The sequence below is a fragment of the Phymastichus coffea genome, unplaced genomic scaffold (genome assembly GCF_024137745.1).
Source record: "Phymastichus coffea isolate CEN01 unplaced genomic scaffold, Cenicafe_Pcof_1.1 PCOF00063, whole genome shotgun sequence".
NCBI classification, from domain to species: Eukaryota; Metazoa; Arthropoda; class Insecta; order Hymenoptera; family Eulophidae; genus Phymastichus; species Phymastichus coffea.
This window is the reverse complement of record NW_026706874.1, coordinates 813,849-831,198: the sequence shown is the minus strand read 5'-3', so window position 1 is coordinate 831,198 and position 17,350 is coordinate 813,849. Positions and strand designations below refer to the sequence as shown.

At 36.4% G+C, this 17,350-nt stretch overlaps 1 protein-coding gene across 2 annotated transcripts in view; it reads right to left on the bottom strand.

The window, feature by feature from the left end:
• The window catches only part of LOC131667103 (delta-sarcoglycan), a 100,198-nt gene that overhangs the window by 34,607 nt on the left and 48,241 nt on the right, over positions 1-17,350 (bottom strand). The window contains exon 4 of one of the 2 annotated variants that reach the window (XM_058940306.1): positions 5,900-5,955. The exons of the other annotated variant lie outside the window; for it this stretch is intronic. Within the exon in view, the coding sequence (XP_058796289.1) occupies positions 5,900-5,955 (56 nt within the window). The remainder of the gene's footprint in view (positions 1-5,899; positions 5,956-17,350) is intronic. 2 annotated transcript variants of the gene reach the window in all.

Sequence of the window (17,350 nt, the reverse complement as noted above, 5' to 3'; positions counted from 1 at the left end):
AAGTTATTGTTTTTTTGCCACTCTGAATATAAACATTTTTAGATTACGTAACAATATTACATCTCATCCATCTTTGCTTTTTTGGGAACATTGCTTTTTGGAGTAATGGGGTAATTTAGTGGAGTAAAAAACCCATTAAATTACTCAGTTGAAGCATCATATTTCAATATTGTGCTAATTTAACTATTAACTGATTTTTCTAAGTATTCGGTTAATCAGTTTGCGTTACCTCGAGCTGAGCAATTAACTAATTTTTTGGAAGGCAACGTTTTTGGATTTGTCAATTGCCTCGAAATCCTACAATTATTATCGAAAAAAACACACTAACAAATTTTGCTTACTTCGCTGCGAAAAATCTTACATAGATTAAGAAATAGAAGTCGTTGAAAATCTATTATTACGAAAGACAGGTAAAAGTTGTTAATCTGTTCTTTCAATGATACTCAAATACACGTAGGATGAAGCGAACGAACGGTTATGTCGGTATAATGTATTATGAAAATTTCAAATAAATGGCGTCAGCCAATGGCAAGCAATATATTTTCATTTCGCCAAAATTCGGCTACAAAGAAGATAAAAGATTGCCCATTAATCTCCATACAAATACATTTTACCATCACATAACTCACCTGATCACAGCGATTTAACATCCCACTGTAGCAATAAAAGAAAGTGGAGAAATCATTCCCGCCACAGAGTTTACAACAATATACGCACATACATAGGAAGCACTGAGGTGCAGTTAAGCGTATAGCATTAATGCCTCGCGGGAGCCCTATTGTCTAGATATATTCAGCTTCGCGTCTAGGGAGAGCTGAAGACTTAAGGACGAACGCACTTTCGTACTGCCTCCCAGCTGGCTTATTTACATTTTGCGACCAATTAACAGGGCTTGATTTTTCCCTCTCTCGTGTAAATGTATTACAAGGAGGCGATTAAACACCAGAAAGCATATAAATTGTATAGAAAGAAAAAGAAAAAAACAAGAAATATTATCCGCGGGCAATTACATTCGCCCGCGGAATGCATTTAAAATTGCCTCATTAACGATACGGCAACGCGTAATCCAACACGCGCGCTATTCTTAAACCATAATTACGCGCGCTGCTGTAGCCGTCGAGGGAGAAGAAAAAGATGCTCACATTACGGAGTAGAAAAAAATGAGAGAGAAAGAAAAAGCGCAGCGTCGTAAATATCGGAAAATTGGAAATCGGTTAGGCGGCGCCTCTACTTTCCCCCTCCCGTCGGGTGTATACACAATACACGTTGTACAACTCACAATATCTCGGGCTTGAGAATCCGCGATATCATATTGAAATCTCGAAGATAATGCTACTGCCTCTTTCTTTTTTCCTCTCTGTTGAGATATTGCGCGGAGAAAATCAGCCAGCAGATTTTCATCGTGGGCAGATACTAATTTTAGGGCTGAAGCAAAGAAAAAAATCAATGATTACGCGAGCAATGAATATTTTTGCGAGAGAGGATTGATATATTGAGATTGTTGGTTTTGTATGTCGAAAAACAATGTACGCAGAGATGAATGGCATACACCGGAGTTTTAGATTTTTCATTACAGAAAACAATGGCGATTGAATGTTATTTCGGATGAATACCGGGATGGTCATATACTATTTTAATTGACTTGATGGAGTACTTCCTCATTGGCTATCATCGCAAGATAAGAATCGATAGTTTGACTAAACTAACATTTAGCAAAATAAAACAAACTCAGCAGCGCCTCACACATAAAGCAATCGAATCGTCTTTCTGGGAGAGAATCAAAGTCGTGCTTGCGCGCGCGATGTAAGGAGAAACGAATGGGACGCAGTTGATGGAGCGCACTCGGATTTATTGCCCGTTCGCCATTGAGACACGACCGTTTATATCCGCCGAATGGAATATCCTTTCTCGCCCTACACCCAGACTCTCTTTTTCTCTCTTTCTCTATGCTGCGACGTTTTATTTTCCCCAGCCTTCGTAGTAGCTTTTGAACGATACCGGTAACTCGAAAGCTCTCTGGGATTATATATTTTTTCCTCTTCTTTTCTTTCTTTGCGGGAATTGATTTTATTGCCGACGATTTGTGGGTTAATTTCACCCTTAATCTTTATTTAATTAATGCAATAGACGATGGATTCCCAAGCGAAAAAAATTCTCAAGATAACAATTTGTTTTTTAAAATAAGAAATGCGTACTTTAGGTTTAACTTCATGTTCTTAATATTTAAATTTGTTTTTTTCTATATTTGAAATATTTCTTACATTTTTTATACATTTACCAAAATGTTCTTGAACGAAAAATATTATTCTGAATTATTTTAAGAAAACTATACTCATTCAAAGCATAAATTCTTAAACTCAAATAAGTTCTTATTAATTTAACTCATTTTCCTTAGATAAGGTATTTTTCATTCTTGTGATCTCAAACTAAGAGCATTAATAATTAATTCTGCAGAAAGTAAATAACTTTTTGTGTGCAGTGTACTGGTTGACTGAAATCGATATTGACTACTCAAAATACATAACATGCAATTCACACATGAATAAATAACAGTACATTCCACTAATATTCACATCACTTTGTGAACTCACAGAGCTTTTGCAGTTAAAAAAAAAATACAACAAATCACAACAAACGAATCACTGCTTATATTACTTCTGACCTTTGCATACTTGCTCCGCTCCCATCTCAAAAAAATATTTTCAAATAAAAGAGACCACCGAAAATATTATCAAAAGGGGTCCATTTGCGCAGCTCAATAAACCACGAATAAAAGAGTACTGACAAACATAACGTCGTATGCCAAATGCAAACGTTATCGCCAGTGAGCATTACAAGCCGCGCGCTCGCGTAGCTGAAAATTCATTCTAGCGAATTGAACGTTAACACGCCAGCCCCGCTCGGTGTGTGTCCGTCGTGATTTGGTGTTTGCGGGAGGGCTTTTAGGGCATACTCTCTTCTTCTTTTTTGCGCGCATGTGGTCCATTGTTTGGCGCGCGTCTTTTGTTTTCGAACCTTTCACGCTTGATTAGCACCGCGCTTGCTTGCTTTTCGTTCCTTGTTGTTGCGAGATGAGTGATGGATGCGCGATGGCGATTGGTGAGAAGCAAAAATGAAACGCAGCGCCACGCGGTTAATCAAAAATCAACCGCGCTGCATTTGCCTCTCTGCGCCAGTTCGAGTCAAAGGCAGATAATCGACGTTGACGCTGTCGGCGTGTACGTATATTGACGATGATATGCGCGTACCGACGAGATGAGTGATTAATGACACGAGAGAGAGATTATCAGGTTAACGTATTACATCTACATTTTCGACAATATTGATGATGATCATCGTTGCTCATTATTGCTTTCAAACTTAGATTAGATTGTTGCATACAGCCACGCACTTATTTTAGATAGATGATATTCGTACAACAAACTCCGGTATTTCGACACAAAAGCAGTGTTCGTTTAAACTCGATCTAAAGGCTGAGAATTACAAAAAGGAACTTGGATTAATCAAGACTTTATTGCACGCAAACCGATAAATTCTTCTTCTTTTTTGATCGACAAGAAAAAGAGAAAAACATAGTCGGAAAAAAAAACTAATATCGGCGAGACAGAGAGAGAGAGAGAGAGAGAGAGAGAGAGAGAGAGAGAGAGAGAGAGAGAGAGAGAGAGAGAGAGAGAACGAGAGAAAGTTGGTACAGAAAAAAATGGAATGCGCACCGCCGAAAATGAAAAAAGGCAGGGGTGCGTAAAGTGTCGCAATCGTTGTGGTGGCGGTATTAATCGCGACGACGACGACGACAACGACGAAGAAGCTCCGCTGTATATATAGTGTCGCGCAGCTTCTTCATACTTCGCCGGAGCGAGAGACCTACACGACGCTTGGAAAATGGATGGCGACGACGCGCGTAATGATTTCTCAGACGACTTTTTTCCTGAGAGCTTTGGGGGATTATTATAATAAGAGGTATATTCATGCCCACGGGGGAGGTGAGTGGAGCAATTGATTTTTATCTCAAGGCTTTTCAACAGCTGCGGGAAAGTAAGACAAAAGAAATTTCCTTCCCTTCTCGGACATAATCATTGCCGTTATCGCTCACACGTAAAGTCAATAAACCGTCGAACAATACACACACGGCGAATCGTGACATATTGAATTTATAGCATTGCTATTGATAGCGAAAACAAAGGCGTTATACGAACTTGTTAACGAGCAGCCAGAGCAAGAGGGGATACAGGGAGTTCGACTACCGAATAGGATTATTCGCTAATGAAAATCGAAGAAAATCCTTTTCTCTCGATGGGAATTAAGCAAACCCCGTTTCTATCTCGACACCTTCTATACAATCATTTAATCTTATTATCGAGGCAGGAATTATTTTAATTTATAAGCTTTGTTCTTTTGGATTTGCAAAATAATTAAAATGTATTTCATTATACATTGTCTATCACGTGAAACCCAATACAATTCATTAAATATTAATTACGATGTTCGAGCATAATCGAGTTTCTCAACTAAACTATTCAATTCATATATAATACAAAATATAACAGAAGGAAAACAGACCTGACATGAGTGTCAACGAATTTTTTTATGCTGCTTCATATTTACTTAGCATATTACAAAACTAAGGATCATACTAAACTGATGCAGCATTTCTTTGACTGTTAACTTGATGCACGTTAGCTTTACGATAATTTTTATAATACAAACGAGTTCGTCAAAAAGTTCTATAAATCAAGTATAAATATTTATCACTATTGGATAATATTAACGATATTGAACAATATCAGTCAGTAAAAAATACAATGTTCTATATATCACATTAATAAAATCAATGTTTCTCGAACGTATATTTACTTAATCATTGTTTTCAAACAACGAAAAACAAATTCGATCATTTTTCAGTATATATATCACAGAGAAGATAATTCACACAGCGTCGTTTGCATGAAAAAGCATTGGCGTTCCATCACAAGAATAAGAGAAAAAAAGTAGGGGCGGAGCAAGATGACGTTTTCAAATGAACCTACAAGTCAGCATTACCTAGTAGATCATCGTTCAAGTCGAGGATATACGTACAAATGCTCTTAAATAACGATGGATTTAAAAAAAAAAAAGAAAAGAAAATTCAGGAAGACCATTAAAGGTTCCAAAAGAGGCCAAAGCGATGCATCACGAGTGTGTGACACACACAAAAAAAATTTGCCGATTAAGAGGCTTCCGAAGCCGATAAGCGGTATTACGTTGCAAGTTCTACTGTTATTCAGACGCTAGTGGCTAGAGGGTAAGTGTGTGAAGGAAATTAGCGAAACTAATGCGATATATATCGATTGGCTTGAAAGTTTTTCAATTCGTCGTGACAGCACTATTTTTTTTCTCTTTGTGATGCAAATTCAATTCGATCGATATGAGAAGCTGTCAGCGCATGGATAGATTTCAATCTGATAATATAGTTATAATAACTGGTCTTCTTTTCCATGAATTACGTATGCGCAACTCATACTCGTTTTTTTTGACATTTCAACAACCCAAGTCACGTTTCATTCCAGAAAATAGAACGCTGGAATCACTTCTCGAAAAAGCGTGCTAGCGAAACGTTAAAAAAAAAAAATAAATTGCTCGGAACACACACATACAAAATACGAGCATGAAACTAGAGTTTGAGGTGCAGTTTGTTAGATCGTAATAAAGCAATCAGCGCCGGTAAGTTTATAGAAGAGGGAAGGGAAGCAAATATACATAGTGAAAACGGCCGGAAATCGCGCGATGATAATTCCGTATCTATCTTGATCCGCGCGTGTGTGCAAGTTTGCAATTGAAACCTAATATCCGATTACCCGAATCTTTTGCTATATATGTGCATAGTTTCTATGTGCGATCAATCATGTCTACACACACCTACCTTATTTTGTTATCCGTGTGAGGCGAATTCTCCGTCGACTTATAATCGTTGCCAGTCTGTAACAAGGAAAAAGACAAAAAGTCTCTTTAGCTGCATTTACTGGAAAATTATTTACGCCAGAGCTCATCCATTATTGCTTTTTTATAATTGCACTAATGCATTAACCTCGATTTTACGAGATAAATGCCGAACAGGCTATTTGTAATGTTTTTTATTTGTTCAAATTCTTAATGCAAATGCATTCGGGTTATTTGCAGCTACTATGTAACTTTGAGTGTGTCCAGTGATTACAAATCATTTGGATATTACGAAGTGAATATTTTATGCACTCTATTTGCATTAGGATTAAATCTTATTATAGCTGTTACTACAATAATACTAAAATTATAATGTAATCTGATTAACTCAATTCAAAATAAATCAAATGGCTTATATAGTTAATTGGTTATATTCCATCTATGGTCTTGAATATTTAATGCTTATATGTAAGAAAACATATTTTCTTAAAAAAAAACGTATATTTAATTTTTAGTAGAAATTCTTGTTTTCAGAAGATTGCTATTCAAATTTATGAAAAGTAGAGACGTAAGTTTTTTTAATTTGAAAAACATCTTGAATTATGAATTTATTCACAGAAAAGAATTGTTGTTACTATAAATTTTAAGAAATATTTTTTTGTAAAATTCAAATTTCTTCAAAATTAGAATCTTTGGCTTGTTAAGTTTCTAAATTAAGAACTACTATGATTACACTACAAAACAATTTTTATATTAAGAAATTTTGAATTATTAAGCATAATCTTTTCTAAAATTAGTCTAAACCCCCAAAACACGAATTGTTTTCCTGTAATTTTCTTTTAGTAACTTTTTTTAAGTAATTTATTTTGTAGCATGCATTCGCACAACAAAATTTTTAATCAGATGTGCAAACAAAAAAACGTAAGAAAGACTCGCGTAGAATGAAAATCAATACAGCCGCAACGCAGAAATAGAAGAAGATTGCAAAAGCTTTCGAAGCGCGAAAATTGACGACATCGAAAGTTTTTTCTCAATATACCATTGAGCAGAAAACTCTGAGATTATAAGACATCTTGCATTGATATATACAAACGTCAAAGTGAAAAGAAAAGAATTTGCCTATTTTCTTTAAACTAAATACAGTAGATTCTAGTTATTCGTTGGTTTCGTGTTTAATTAAACAAATTAAAGAGTTACACGGGACTTGCCATTAGTTAATTGAGGATTACGAGGAGGACGATGAGTCCATCTCACTCGGGTTACGCCATAATGTAAATAAGGTGAGAGAGTTTTAATCCTCTTTGAGATAGTACACACACTACTCGAGGCTAATGCAGGATTCACGTGTCGGTGGACGTCCAGTTACAGTTTCCCGTTATACAGTTGCGATGGATTTTCACTGGCTAATTCGCTTTCTACGAATTTGATATATATACTTCGTTTGCTTTGTTCAGAGTCAGATGAAAATATTTAAGAGAATTAAAGCTAAGTTGAACTTTGCTTTCACATGATTGACCTCAGACTCGGTAACATCAGTTGCAAAGCCGAAAAACATCTCCGATACAACCGCGAATGTTCGCTTCGTGTCGAACATGGGACAAATGGAGCTGCACCCTCCTCGACATATCCGCAAGCTCAAACCTAATCGGTCGGAAGTGGCGCATTGTCCGCTCACATGACGCTTTGCGTCCTTTGCTGTTCGTATGTGTGTTCTATTTTTTGCGTTGCAGGGCGGATTGATTGTTTTTTTCGAATAGTTCGATTGGAAAGTTCTGTGTGGAATGGGATTATTTTTTGGATATATCTGCCCACATTGATGAATAGTGCTATGAGAATTCAGGAATTTATTTGTAAGAAAAATCGCTTCATTGACTTTATTACATTTTTAGTAATAAACAATTTTGAAGATTAGTTAAATTTTCAATGCATCATACTTCTTTCAAAGTCAATCAATATAGGTTCCTGCTGACTTACGCGAGTCTGTGTGCACACAGTTATCTATTTACTCGCCAAACTTATGTTATCAATTTTAAGCAGTCACTACAGTGTTAAGTCAGACAATACATTACAAAGTAAACACGTACTTAACAATAGACCGATTGCTTAAAAACAGTTATCAGTTGTTTAATCGTATAAGTAGGAAAAAATATTGTATATAGATCGATCAAGTATAAAATTTTGAAGCTATTTTTCAGAATTTACATTTTTCAAGCCGTCATCTACCGAATTAGTTAAGAGTTGGAAGACCACGATCATAATTTTAATTTGATTTGCGATTTTAAATTAGATAACAAAATTCATATTTTTTATTGAGATTTTTATTAATTATTTGTAATTAATGTTATTCTAATACGAATACTTTTCAATTACGAAATAAGATACTAAGATACTTGTGATTTTACATCAGAGAAGGCATTTTTAATTAAGTCTTTAAACTTTTTCAAGCTCAGCACGAATATCAAAAGTGAAATGCACTTCGAACTTTACTGAAAATTACTTGTTCGATTATACTAAGAACAAAATTATTAACATTAAAATTCCGTCTTATACACTGCGAAAAACTTTGTTACGAAAATTAAGAAACTTTAAAATAAATTTTGTTATTTTCAGGAGAAACATTGCTGTTTAAAGAAATTTCTTCTCAAATGAAAATAAACAGTTTTACTTGAAATTTTAAGAAATAACTTTACTTAAAACAAGAAATTCTCCTTGTTGGATAATGCATAATACTTTCATTGTGTAGTTTACCAATAGTGAAAACATTGTTATAAATCCTCGACAAACCAAAAGAAGGAAAAAACCGTCCCAACTCGAAATAAACAGGGCAGCATGGCGCGTCTCGAGAACGAAGTAGAAGAAGAAGTAGCAGCAGATACGCGCGCCGTACACTCGCCGGACGTTAGCAGCAGCCGGCGCGCGCACAAACGGGGGCCGACGTATTTACAGCCGCGGCGTGCCTCTCATGAAGACGTCGTGCAGCTGCCGGAAGATGCACATCCGCATATAGCGACCCCGTGCGCGCGAAAACTTACTCTCTCTCTCTCTCACACTCTCTCTACGGTAAATTCAATTTGCCGCGAGCGCGCCCGACTTGCTTGAATAAGTTAATGCGTATTCTGTTGCGAGTGTGATTTTGTCGCAGGGTTTAAATTCTGGATATTGAGCAACAATTATATTTTTTATAATTGATTTTGAAATTCTAATGCTCGGCTCTCTTTACTTATGGCGACGCTTTTATCCATAAAATAACTTTGCCATTGTTTTTTTTTTAAATACAACACTCGACTCTTGATAACTCACGTAATAAAGAGGAAAAAGTTCACCGAGAAATATTATACGGAAAAAAGTCGTGATAAGCTCTTCTATCAAATTGTGTGGGTGTGTGTGTATGTATTCCGAAAGAGAAAGATACCGTCGCGTAGAAAGATAAAGACAAAGCTTGCGAGAGAAAGAAAGAGAGAGAAGGAGTCGACACCTGTTGCGGGGGAAGGTAGCAGCAAGAACTACACTACTGCCTTTTTCTCTACCCTTGCCAGAGTCTTTCACACTTGACCGGCTACCGCGTCCTGTCTCTTTTGGCTTATCCAATTGCCGTGGATGAGCACCTCACTCTCTTTTCCTTCTGCTGTTGTTAGATTAAATTTTTTTTACCGGCGACCTTTTTGACTTACTTGAGATATCTTTCAAGGTGGAGATGAGTTCAAAGTTTTTTTTTTTTATGCTGCAATATTTTTTTTCGATTCGCTGCTGCGATAACAATGTTCAGTCGTTTTCTGCACAATTTCATTCCTACAAAATAAAATTGTGCTGCACTCGTGCAGTGTGAAAAGGTTTGACGCGATGCGAACGATGATTGGTTTATTGCGCGCTTGTAGGAATTGAACGACGTAATGTTTGCTGGAACTCTTTTTTTCGTGGTTTATTGAGCTGTAAATAGACTGCGTTTGATAATTTTATTGCATGATTTGTATTTTTTTATTTCACGAGGATTTGTAGATTTTCTTTTTGGTAAAAAGGTGGGTATGAGAAGGTTTGATGTAATGTGAGTAATTGTTAGTTTATTGCATGCCATTGGGAATAAAAAAGCTTTTCGGATCGATAAAGTGATGTGAATATCGGCTCTTTATTCGTGAAGAATAAAGAACCAATTCCTTTACTTGATTACTTGTGATAGGCATGTCATGAATTTTAAGTGGTTAACAACAATTTTGGTCAGACAATATTCTATGAAATAGATGTCTTGTGCTACATTTGTAATGCGTCGTACTTAGTTTAAAAGAATATAAGTGAACATTTTAAACTCTCACATTTGACAAAAGAACAAAATAATAAATTTTTTTTCTTATTTCGACAAGAAAAAATGACTTTAAAATAAATTAAAATATTCTGCAAATTAGAAAATTTAGTTCATGCACGCCTCAAATAAAATCAATGAAACAAACCTTTATCGTAAAAAAGAAGAATAAAATACGATTATAATTCCCAACACCTTCAACTTAAAATCTTAGCATTGAAATATAAAAGAATGTGAATACTCATCAAAAATGATCTTATCAGCGAGAGCATCCGTTAGAAAAGCAGATCTTCAATTCTGCTCGCTCGACTGCGAACACTGTGCGCGCGTGCGATGCTAAATGGGGTGAACTCATCGGTAAAAGTGTCTCTCTCTCTCTCTCTCTCTCTCTCTCTCTCTCTCTCTCTCTTTTCCCGTACGCGCCATGGATTTTCATTCGCGTCGCGTGCGCCAACGGCAATGAGAAATCGACAGATATACTTGCAAGCATTATGTCGCCGTAAGTATTTTTATTGCTTGATGGAAGTTGCGATTGAATTTGTGAGAATTACAATTTTGTGCATTTAATTTTGATTTGTTGGAAAATTAGTTGTCACAAATTAATCTTCAATATTCATTTATCAAATTCAATTGTAACATAGATAAGAATGACAAATATTGACAAATGTTTTGTTAAGAAGCATAAGAGCATTGAAGAAATTTGTTGTTACATTAAATTTAAAGAAATCATCTACTGAAATTAAGATATTTTTATTTTGTTGGCGATATAGAATACAATACAAATAAAAAAATTGCTTTTTGTGAGCAATACTTAAATCTTTTCTCTATGAAATGCAGCTGTTCGACGAACTCCCTGGCGTTGCCTTTTTTGATTCCAAATTCCTGCAAAGTACAGGAAATCTTCCACTAAGCACGCTACAAGCCTCAAGCAATTAGATCGCTTAACCGTTTACATAAAAAAAAAACTACTGTTCCAGGAAAAACTTATCAGACAGGTGTAGACTCATCCCAGATGAGAAAAAAAGGACGAGTGGCAACTTTGTAAAAGTGCACGCGTTAATTTGTACTTTCCATCCTTAACGAGCGGCAATAACCCGTGAAATCGATGTACAATTAAGAACGATCACCCTGCAACTTTTTCCCTAGGAATTGATGAAAAAAAAGATTTCAAATATACGAAACCTTTCTTTCTCTTTTTCGTTCAGTGATCGCGTAATCTCTCGGTCGAGCGATTCGAGAAAAAAAATGCAGAGCGCGAAACGAATCGGCCGTGACGAATTCTCGTCGAACGTGTTTATATATATATATCGCCAGTGAGTTTCGTATATTTCCAATGCGGTTACTGCCCCGGGGTTTCGGCTGTATTGTTTGCTATTAACATTATCTTCCTGTTCTCTCGACGTTTTCGCGGTTTAACCTCTCCAAAACTCGTTATTTTTTTGTATTGTCGTTTGCTATGATAATTTTCAACTGCTGCAATGTTCGCAGTCATTACGTGTATTTCGTTGCCAATTTGCGCGTTTGATATATTTTGGTAATAATGTAGAAAATATGATTTGGCAATTAAACTTATCAGTTCTGATTTTAACGAATGGCATTTTTGAAAACCTTTAAAAAACTTAAACTGTTGTTTAAAAAAAAGAAAATAATTCCATGAGTCAATTCTTTTATAAAATGTATTTACTCTGCTTGTGGGTTCCCACGATTTCAAATGCATACATTGGTACTGTCTTCCCATGAATGTAAACCTCGGCAACTACATTTATCATTTAATGAAGTAAAATTTTCTACTTGTTCAAAATACATATTTGCTGAAGTAAAGAAAGATAAATGACTATTACCCATCCTTTTGCGAGAATTTTCGTTAGCAAGAAGCTTTATGGGACTCGTTTTATACTTGCATCAATTAAAACTAATGATTTTTGAAGAATTGTTAAAATCGTGTCTTTCTCGAAAATTCTAATTGACCACGGCAATGGAAATACCTCTCATTGCATAGTTAGCAAAATGTTTACTTACTCGTAACAAGCATTGAATAGTAGAGAGCGCGTAGAACGAGACGTACAATTGCAAGAACGAGTCTTTTGTGTGAAAACGTATGCAGCGGATATCTCGGAAGGAAGGGTATCGCTGAATATCAAAATAATGAGCGTATTACGTTTCTCATTCAAGCCAGAGATTGAAAAACGCAAAAAAAAATTGTTGTAATTGTTGACCGACACGGCAAGGAGAGACAGAGAGAGAGAGAGAGAGAGAGAGAGAGAGAGAGAGAGAGAGAGAGGGGAGAGAGAGAAGCGTAAACTTTGAGAAGCACGAAGAGCAGCTTAATTAAACATCTAAGACAAAAGAAAAGAACTAGGGCCAGTGCTGTAGCGAAAGCTACAATATTCGCGATCCGATAGGAAAAGCGTTTCCGCACGAAGAGAGAGAGAAAGCTTTACGAGCTCGCTGAAATTGGAGGCATGCTAATTCGCCCGGAGGTAGACTAGGAGAAGCAAGCCGCGCTGCGTGTGCCCCGAAGGAAGTACACGGGAAAAACAAAAGAGGCCAAAGGCACTAGCGGCGGGCTATATATGGCTTTTGCTATAACACAAAGGATGAAATAAGGAAGCGCAAGCGCGGCAGAGCTTTCATAAGCTCGCTCGGCCGTGAAATGAGGACGGGACATCTGTCCCAGTGTTTTTCCTTGCCAAAACGGATTCCGTCTTTCTCTTTTCTTATTTCTACTTCTGGTGCGTTGGCGTTTGATATCGCGTTATTTTTCCCGTCGAGAGACATGAATATTTCGCTCGGCTTATGAAATTTTCTGGATTTTCTTTTCCTATTCGGCAGCCATATGCGAGAAAATGAGTTTTTCTCCTGCCCGATGATGGGAATTCGATTGATAAGAACAAATTATTGTTTTTGGAGGGGAAAAAATACCTGGACAAATATTTCCATAGTAAGAAAAAAAACGATTATAAGCTGGCGCAAAGCCTCGCGTGGCGTGCTATATAATATAAAGCGAAAACATGCTGGAAAATTTTAATTTTTATCCTTTGAAAGCGTCGAACGTCACGCGCTTTCGATTTTCTTGTATTTTCTGTTCGTATTGTCGACTGCAATAACAGACCCATCCCCGTGCGTTTTCAAACAATCGATCTTTTATAAGTAAAGGAAAAAATGTAGAGAGTATGAAAATTGCACAGATTAATTTTGTCAGATGTGAGATGTAGAAAAAGTTGTGGTATTTTTAGGATATATCTGTGTTTACGTACATTGGATGTAACTGATAACGAAGTGATACCGCTGACGTAATGTTGGAATGAACCCATTACATTAACTAAGGTAACTTCAATGGACTCGACCAAATATTTGGATAGCCAAAATTAATAACCGATATAATTATTGTTATTAGCAACTCATGATAATTGGAGTAACAAGTACATTCGTCAACAATATGTGTACTGTATGAGCGATATGTTGTTGTTAATATGCAGAAAATTAAATGAAATTTACTGTGAACTCAAGTTAACTTCTAAGAAAAAGAAACTTTGTACTTCGATTGACAGTTTATTCTCGCAATTTAAAAAAAAAGTTCTTTTTAAAATGTAGCAAATTCAAATTCAAATTAATTTTTCACTGTTAGATAATCTTTTTTTCAATACAAATATATGTATGAAGTAGGTTACAGCGTTTTTTTTTTTGAAAGAAAAGTTTTTTAAGTTAATGTATTACTGTAATTTAAAAATGTTTGATTCTTAATTTCAAAAACTATATTCTACGTATAATTATATCGAAATGTTAATTTGCTATATAATTAAAAATGAAATTTAATAATAATTGTAGCATGTGGAAAGTATTTCATGTATACACAAGCCATGCAAAAATAATTTTTCGTGTTGTTATGAGCAGAGAACTGGCTATCCGTAACAGTAAACCGAATGATAATAACACCGACCGAACTCTAACGTAAAGTAAATGATACTACTATTGGGGCTTCAATTTTAATACATTTAATAGAAAAACTGTATTAGTATCTCAAGAAAATTCCAAGAATAAATAGAAATGAAAAAAGAAAAAAGTAGCGCACATTAAAGTAGAACATTTTATCGTGCAAGGAGAATAACCGGTTAAGAAAACATCTGGCGAAGGTTTCTCTCGTGTGCAGTGTAGAAGTGATCCAAGCAGCAGCAGACCAGTGGAAGGATAACTCATTTTAGGGGAGGAAATGGCTTGGAAAAGGCCGACGTACACGGACCGGCACGTCCGGTGATCTCAAGAGCTTGAACTTGTTCGCTTTTTCTTTTTCTTTCCCGGTCGTCGCAAAGCAACGAAAAAGAAAGTGCGCGAATTAGAGAATCGAGTGAGAGGAATGCCATTTGGCTTGGGCTCTTTCTCATGAATCCAATATCGCGTTACGACTCTCTCTATCTCTCTCTTGCTATCTTCGTTTGAGCAGATTGGACAGTCATTCTTTTTGAGATTCGTGAGAGAGAGAGAGAGAGAGAGAGAGAGAGAGAGAGACAGAGACAGAGACAGAGAAAGAGAAGAAAAAAAAGTTTAGTTGATGTATAATTTTTTAATTTATCGATTATGCGAAAATAATATTTTATAAAATCTTTAAGAATTATGGACGTCGATTAACTTAACATCTTATTTAAAATAAGAAGAATAACAGTATATATGTATATATTTATATAATTAGATCAAATTGATTGAATAATTGAAGATTATTGGTATTTGAAATCACTAATCTCACTGTATTTGCATATTCTATTATCAAAAAGTTAATGATGAAGTTACATTATCCAATTACACTTAAGTCACTCGTGTCACGGATTTAGCGAACATTCAGTCGTATTTCATATTGATTTTTCAAGTCGAAATTCCATGCTGGCTTATTTATATCTCTACTTCCTTTGTAATAAGATAACAGTAATATTGAATTTGCCGACGACGTTTGCATTGTAGGTCAGCGCGACGTTATTAAAAAATCGACGCCTGAGGAAGATCTTGGATAGCGGAAAAAATGTTTGTTTAAGATACGACACAAAAAGATCCTACTTGCTTTGCATTCAGAGCTAACCAAGACGATCAGGCCGATAATGAGGGTGGCATGCCAAACATTTGACAGAGAGAAGAGGAGGAAGAATGATCAGGCGTTTGATTATTACATTTGTCCCGCGTTGCACTTTTAGCCCATCTCCTACTAGCGAGAGAACCATTTCCCTGCGTCGTCCCATTGCTGTGATTTGAATACAGCCAGTTAGGCATGCACGTGATGTGAATCCAGAGTGTTCCAAGTCGAGCTAGCTTCTCTCGTTACTTTACCTTTCACCGCGGCGCTGTTTATTGGAAACGCTTTTCGTTTTCTTTCGCTAGCGTACATAAGCTCGCGCCTTTTAATTGCATCAAGCCGGGAAAGCAATTTTGGGCGGAGTAGGCGAGAGGCGATGTGTTTATTCATTCATTTATATTCAACGTCGTTACTGCTGTAATGGAATGCTCGGAAGGAAGCTAATTTAACTTTTGAATGGGATATGACTACTGTGCGAACCCGACCTGGGCAACGCGTCTTCATGAATTTTTTAATGCAATCCAACCTATTTCGCGGACAGCATCCGGAGGGGTAAAAAATAAATAACTTGTTGGTAATCATTACAATGATAATTTTAATCTCCTCTTAAGATTTTAATTCACTAGAAGGTCCCTTGAACTTGCAGCTTACGCTCGGAAAGAAAAGGCTGTATGCTCAACAGGCCATCCGGCGTTGGCACGCGACGTCGCGTTCTGAAGCAATTAATTTTTGCTCGCCAAGCGACAGCAGGCAGGCAGCAGCGCGTAATTTGATATTTAAATGAAGTTAAAATAGTTGGCGCGCCACGGCAATTTGTCTTGTAGAACGAGTTGTCGCCTCATCTCGTCTTCGTGTTTGTCTTAAAGGAGTAGCAGCAGCAAACGCGTGGAAAGCGATTTGCGCGCTCGCGAGACTGCAAGAATTTCATCTAGGAGTATAAGGAGAAGGCCTTGTTGTTGTTGTTGTTGTTGTTACAGACGTCCTATTGCTGAAGATTAAGGATGATATAACGCAAGTTTCGCCGGAGTAGTCTGCCACTAGTCGACGCATCGCCATTAAACTACCGCAGATTATTAGCTTTGAGCCTTCGTAGAGTATTTCTTTTATCAATAGTCGATGCAATGAATAGTCAACTCGACCAACAGTTTCGAGCTGAACTTCGCCGAGAGCAGTTGAGCCTAATTTCCATTTGAACTGGGGCATTTTGTAGGCTAAGCGATAATCGCTAGTCAGGCAAGACTTTATCGCACAGCGCGACAATAATTGTTATTTTACATGTGGATTCTCTCTCTCTCTCTCTCTCTCTCTCTCTCGCTCTCTTGCTTGTTTCGCTAAGGCGCCCCGGGAACCGGAAGTAAGTTTCTCTAATTGCGCCGTGGCGCTCGAGGATCGACCAGAAAAAGAGAGAAAAGCGAAACAATAGTAGATACGATAAGGAGGTGAAATTTCAGAAACTTCTGTTCGTGCCAAAGAAAGTTTTTCCGAGAAAAAAGGAGGAGGCAAGAATGACAAAAGGAAATAAGAAAAACAGAGAGATAGAGGGAGGAAGAAATAGTGGGATTGACTTTTCACCACCAAGTGCTCCACGCGCATGCGATATTGACGTGAAGTAATCTAAAGTTCTTTCTTTGCCTGCCTAGTCTGCAATTCATATTAACGGATTTCTTATTTATTACGATGCGAGAAAAATTTACAAGTTCATTTTTGAAGTGATGATATGAAAATGAGATTATACTCGATTGTCAAATTTATCGTTGTCATTAATTAGTTTCAATATTCGCATGAACTTTGAAAATTATTATTATTTAATTTATAAATTAATTTAAAAAGTGCATATCGAAGAACATGTTTTCATTTAAGAATGCTTCTTGTACCTTTAGATTTGTGATGTATATGATACACATGGATAGAAATCAAAACTTACTGAACAACACCCGTGCGAACTGTGCGTTTCTGTGATATTATGCAACAAAGAAAACTTTTTAGATGAGAAACAAAAATGTTTTCCAAATCAGCATGACACATTTGCGAAAATTCAGTCTTGAACTAACAATGTTCTTAATTTTCTAAAAATATAAATC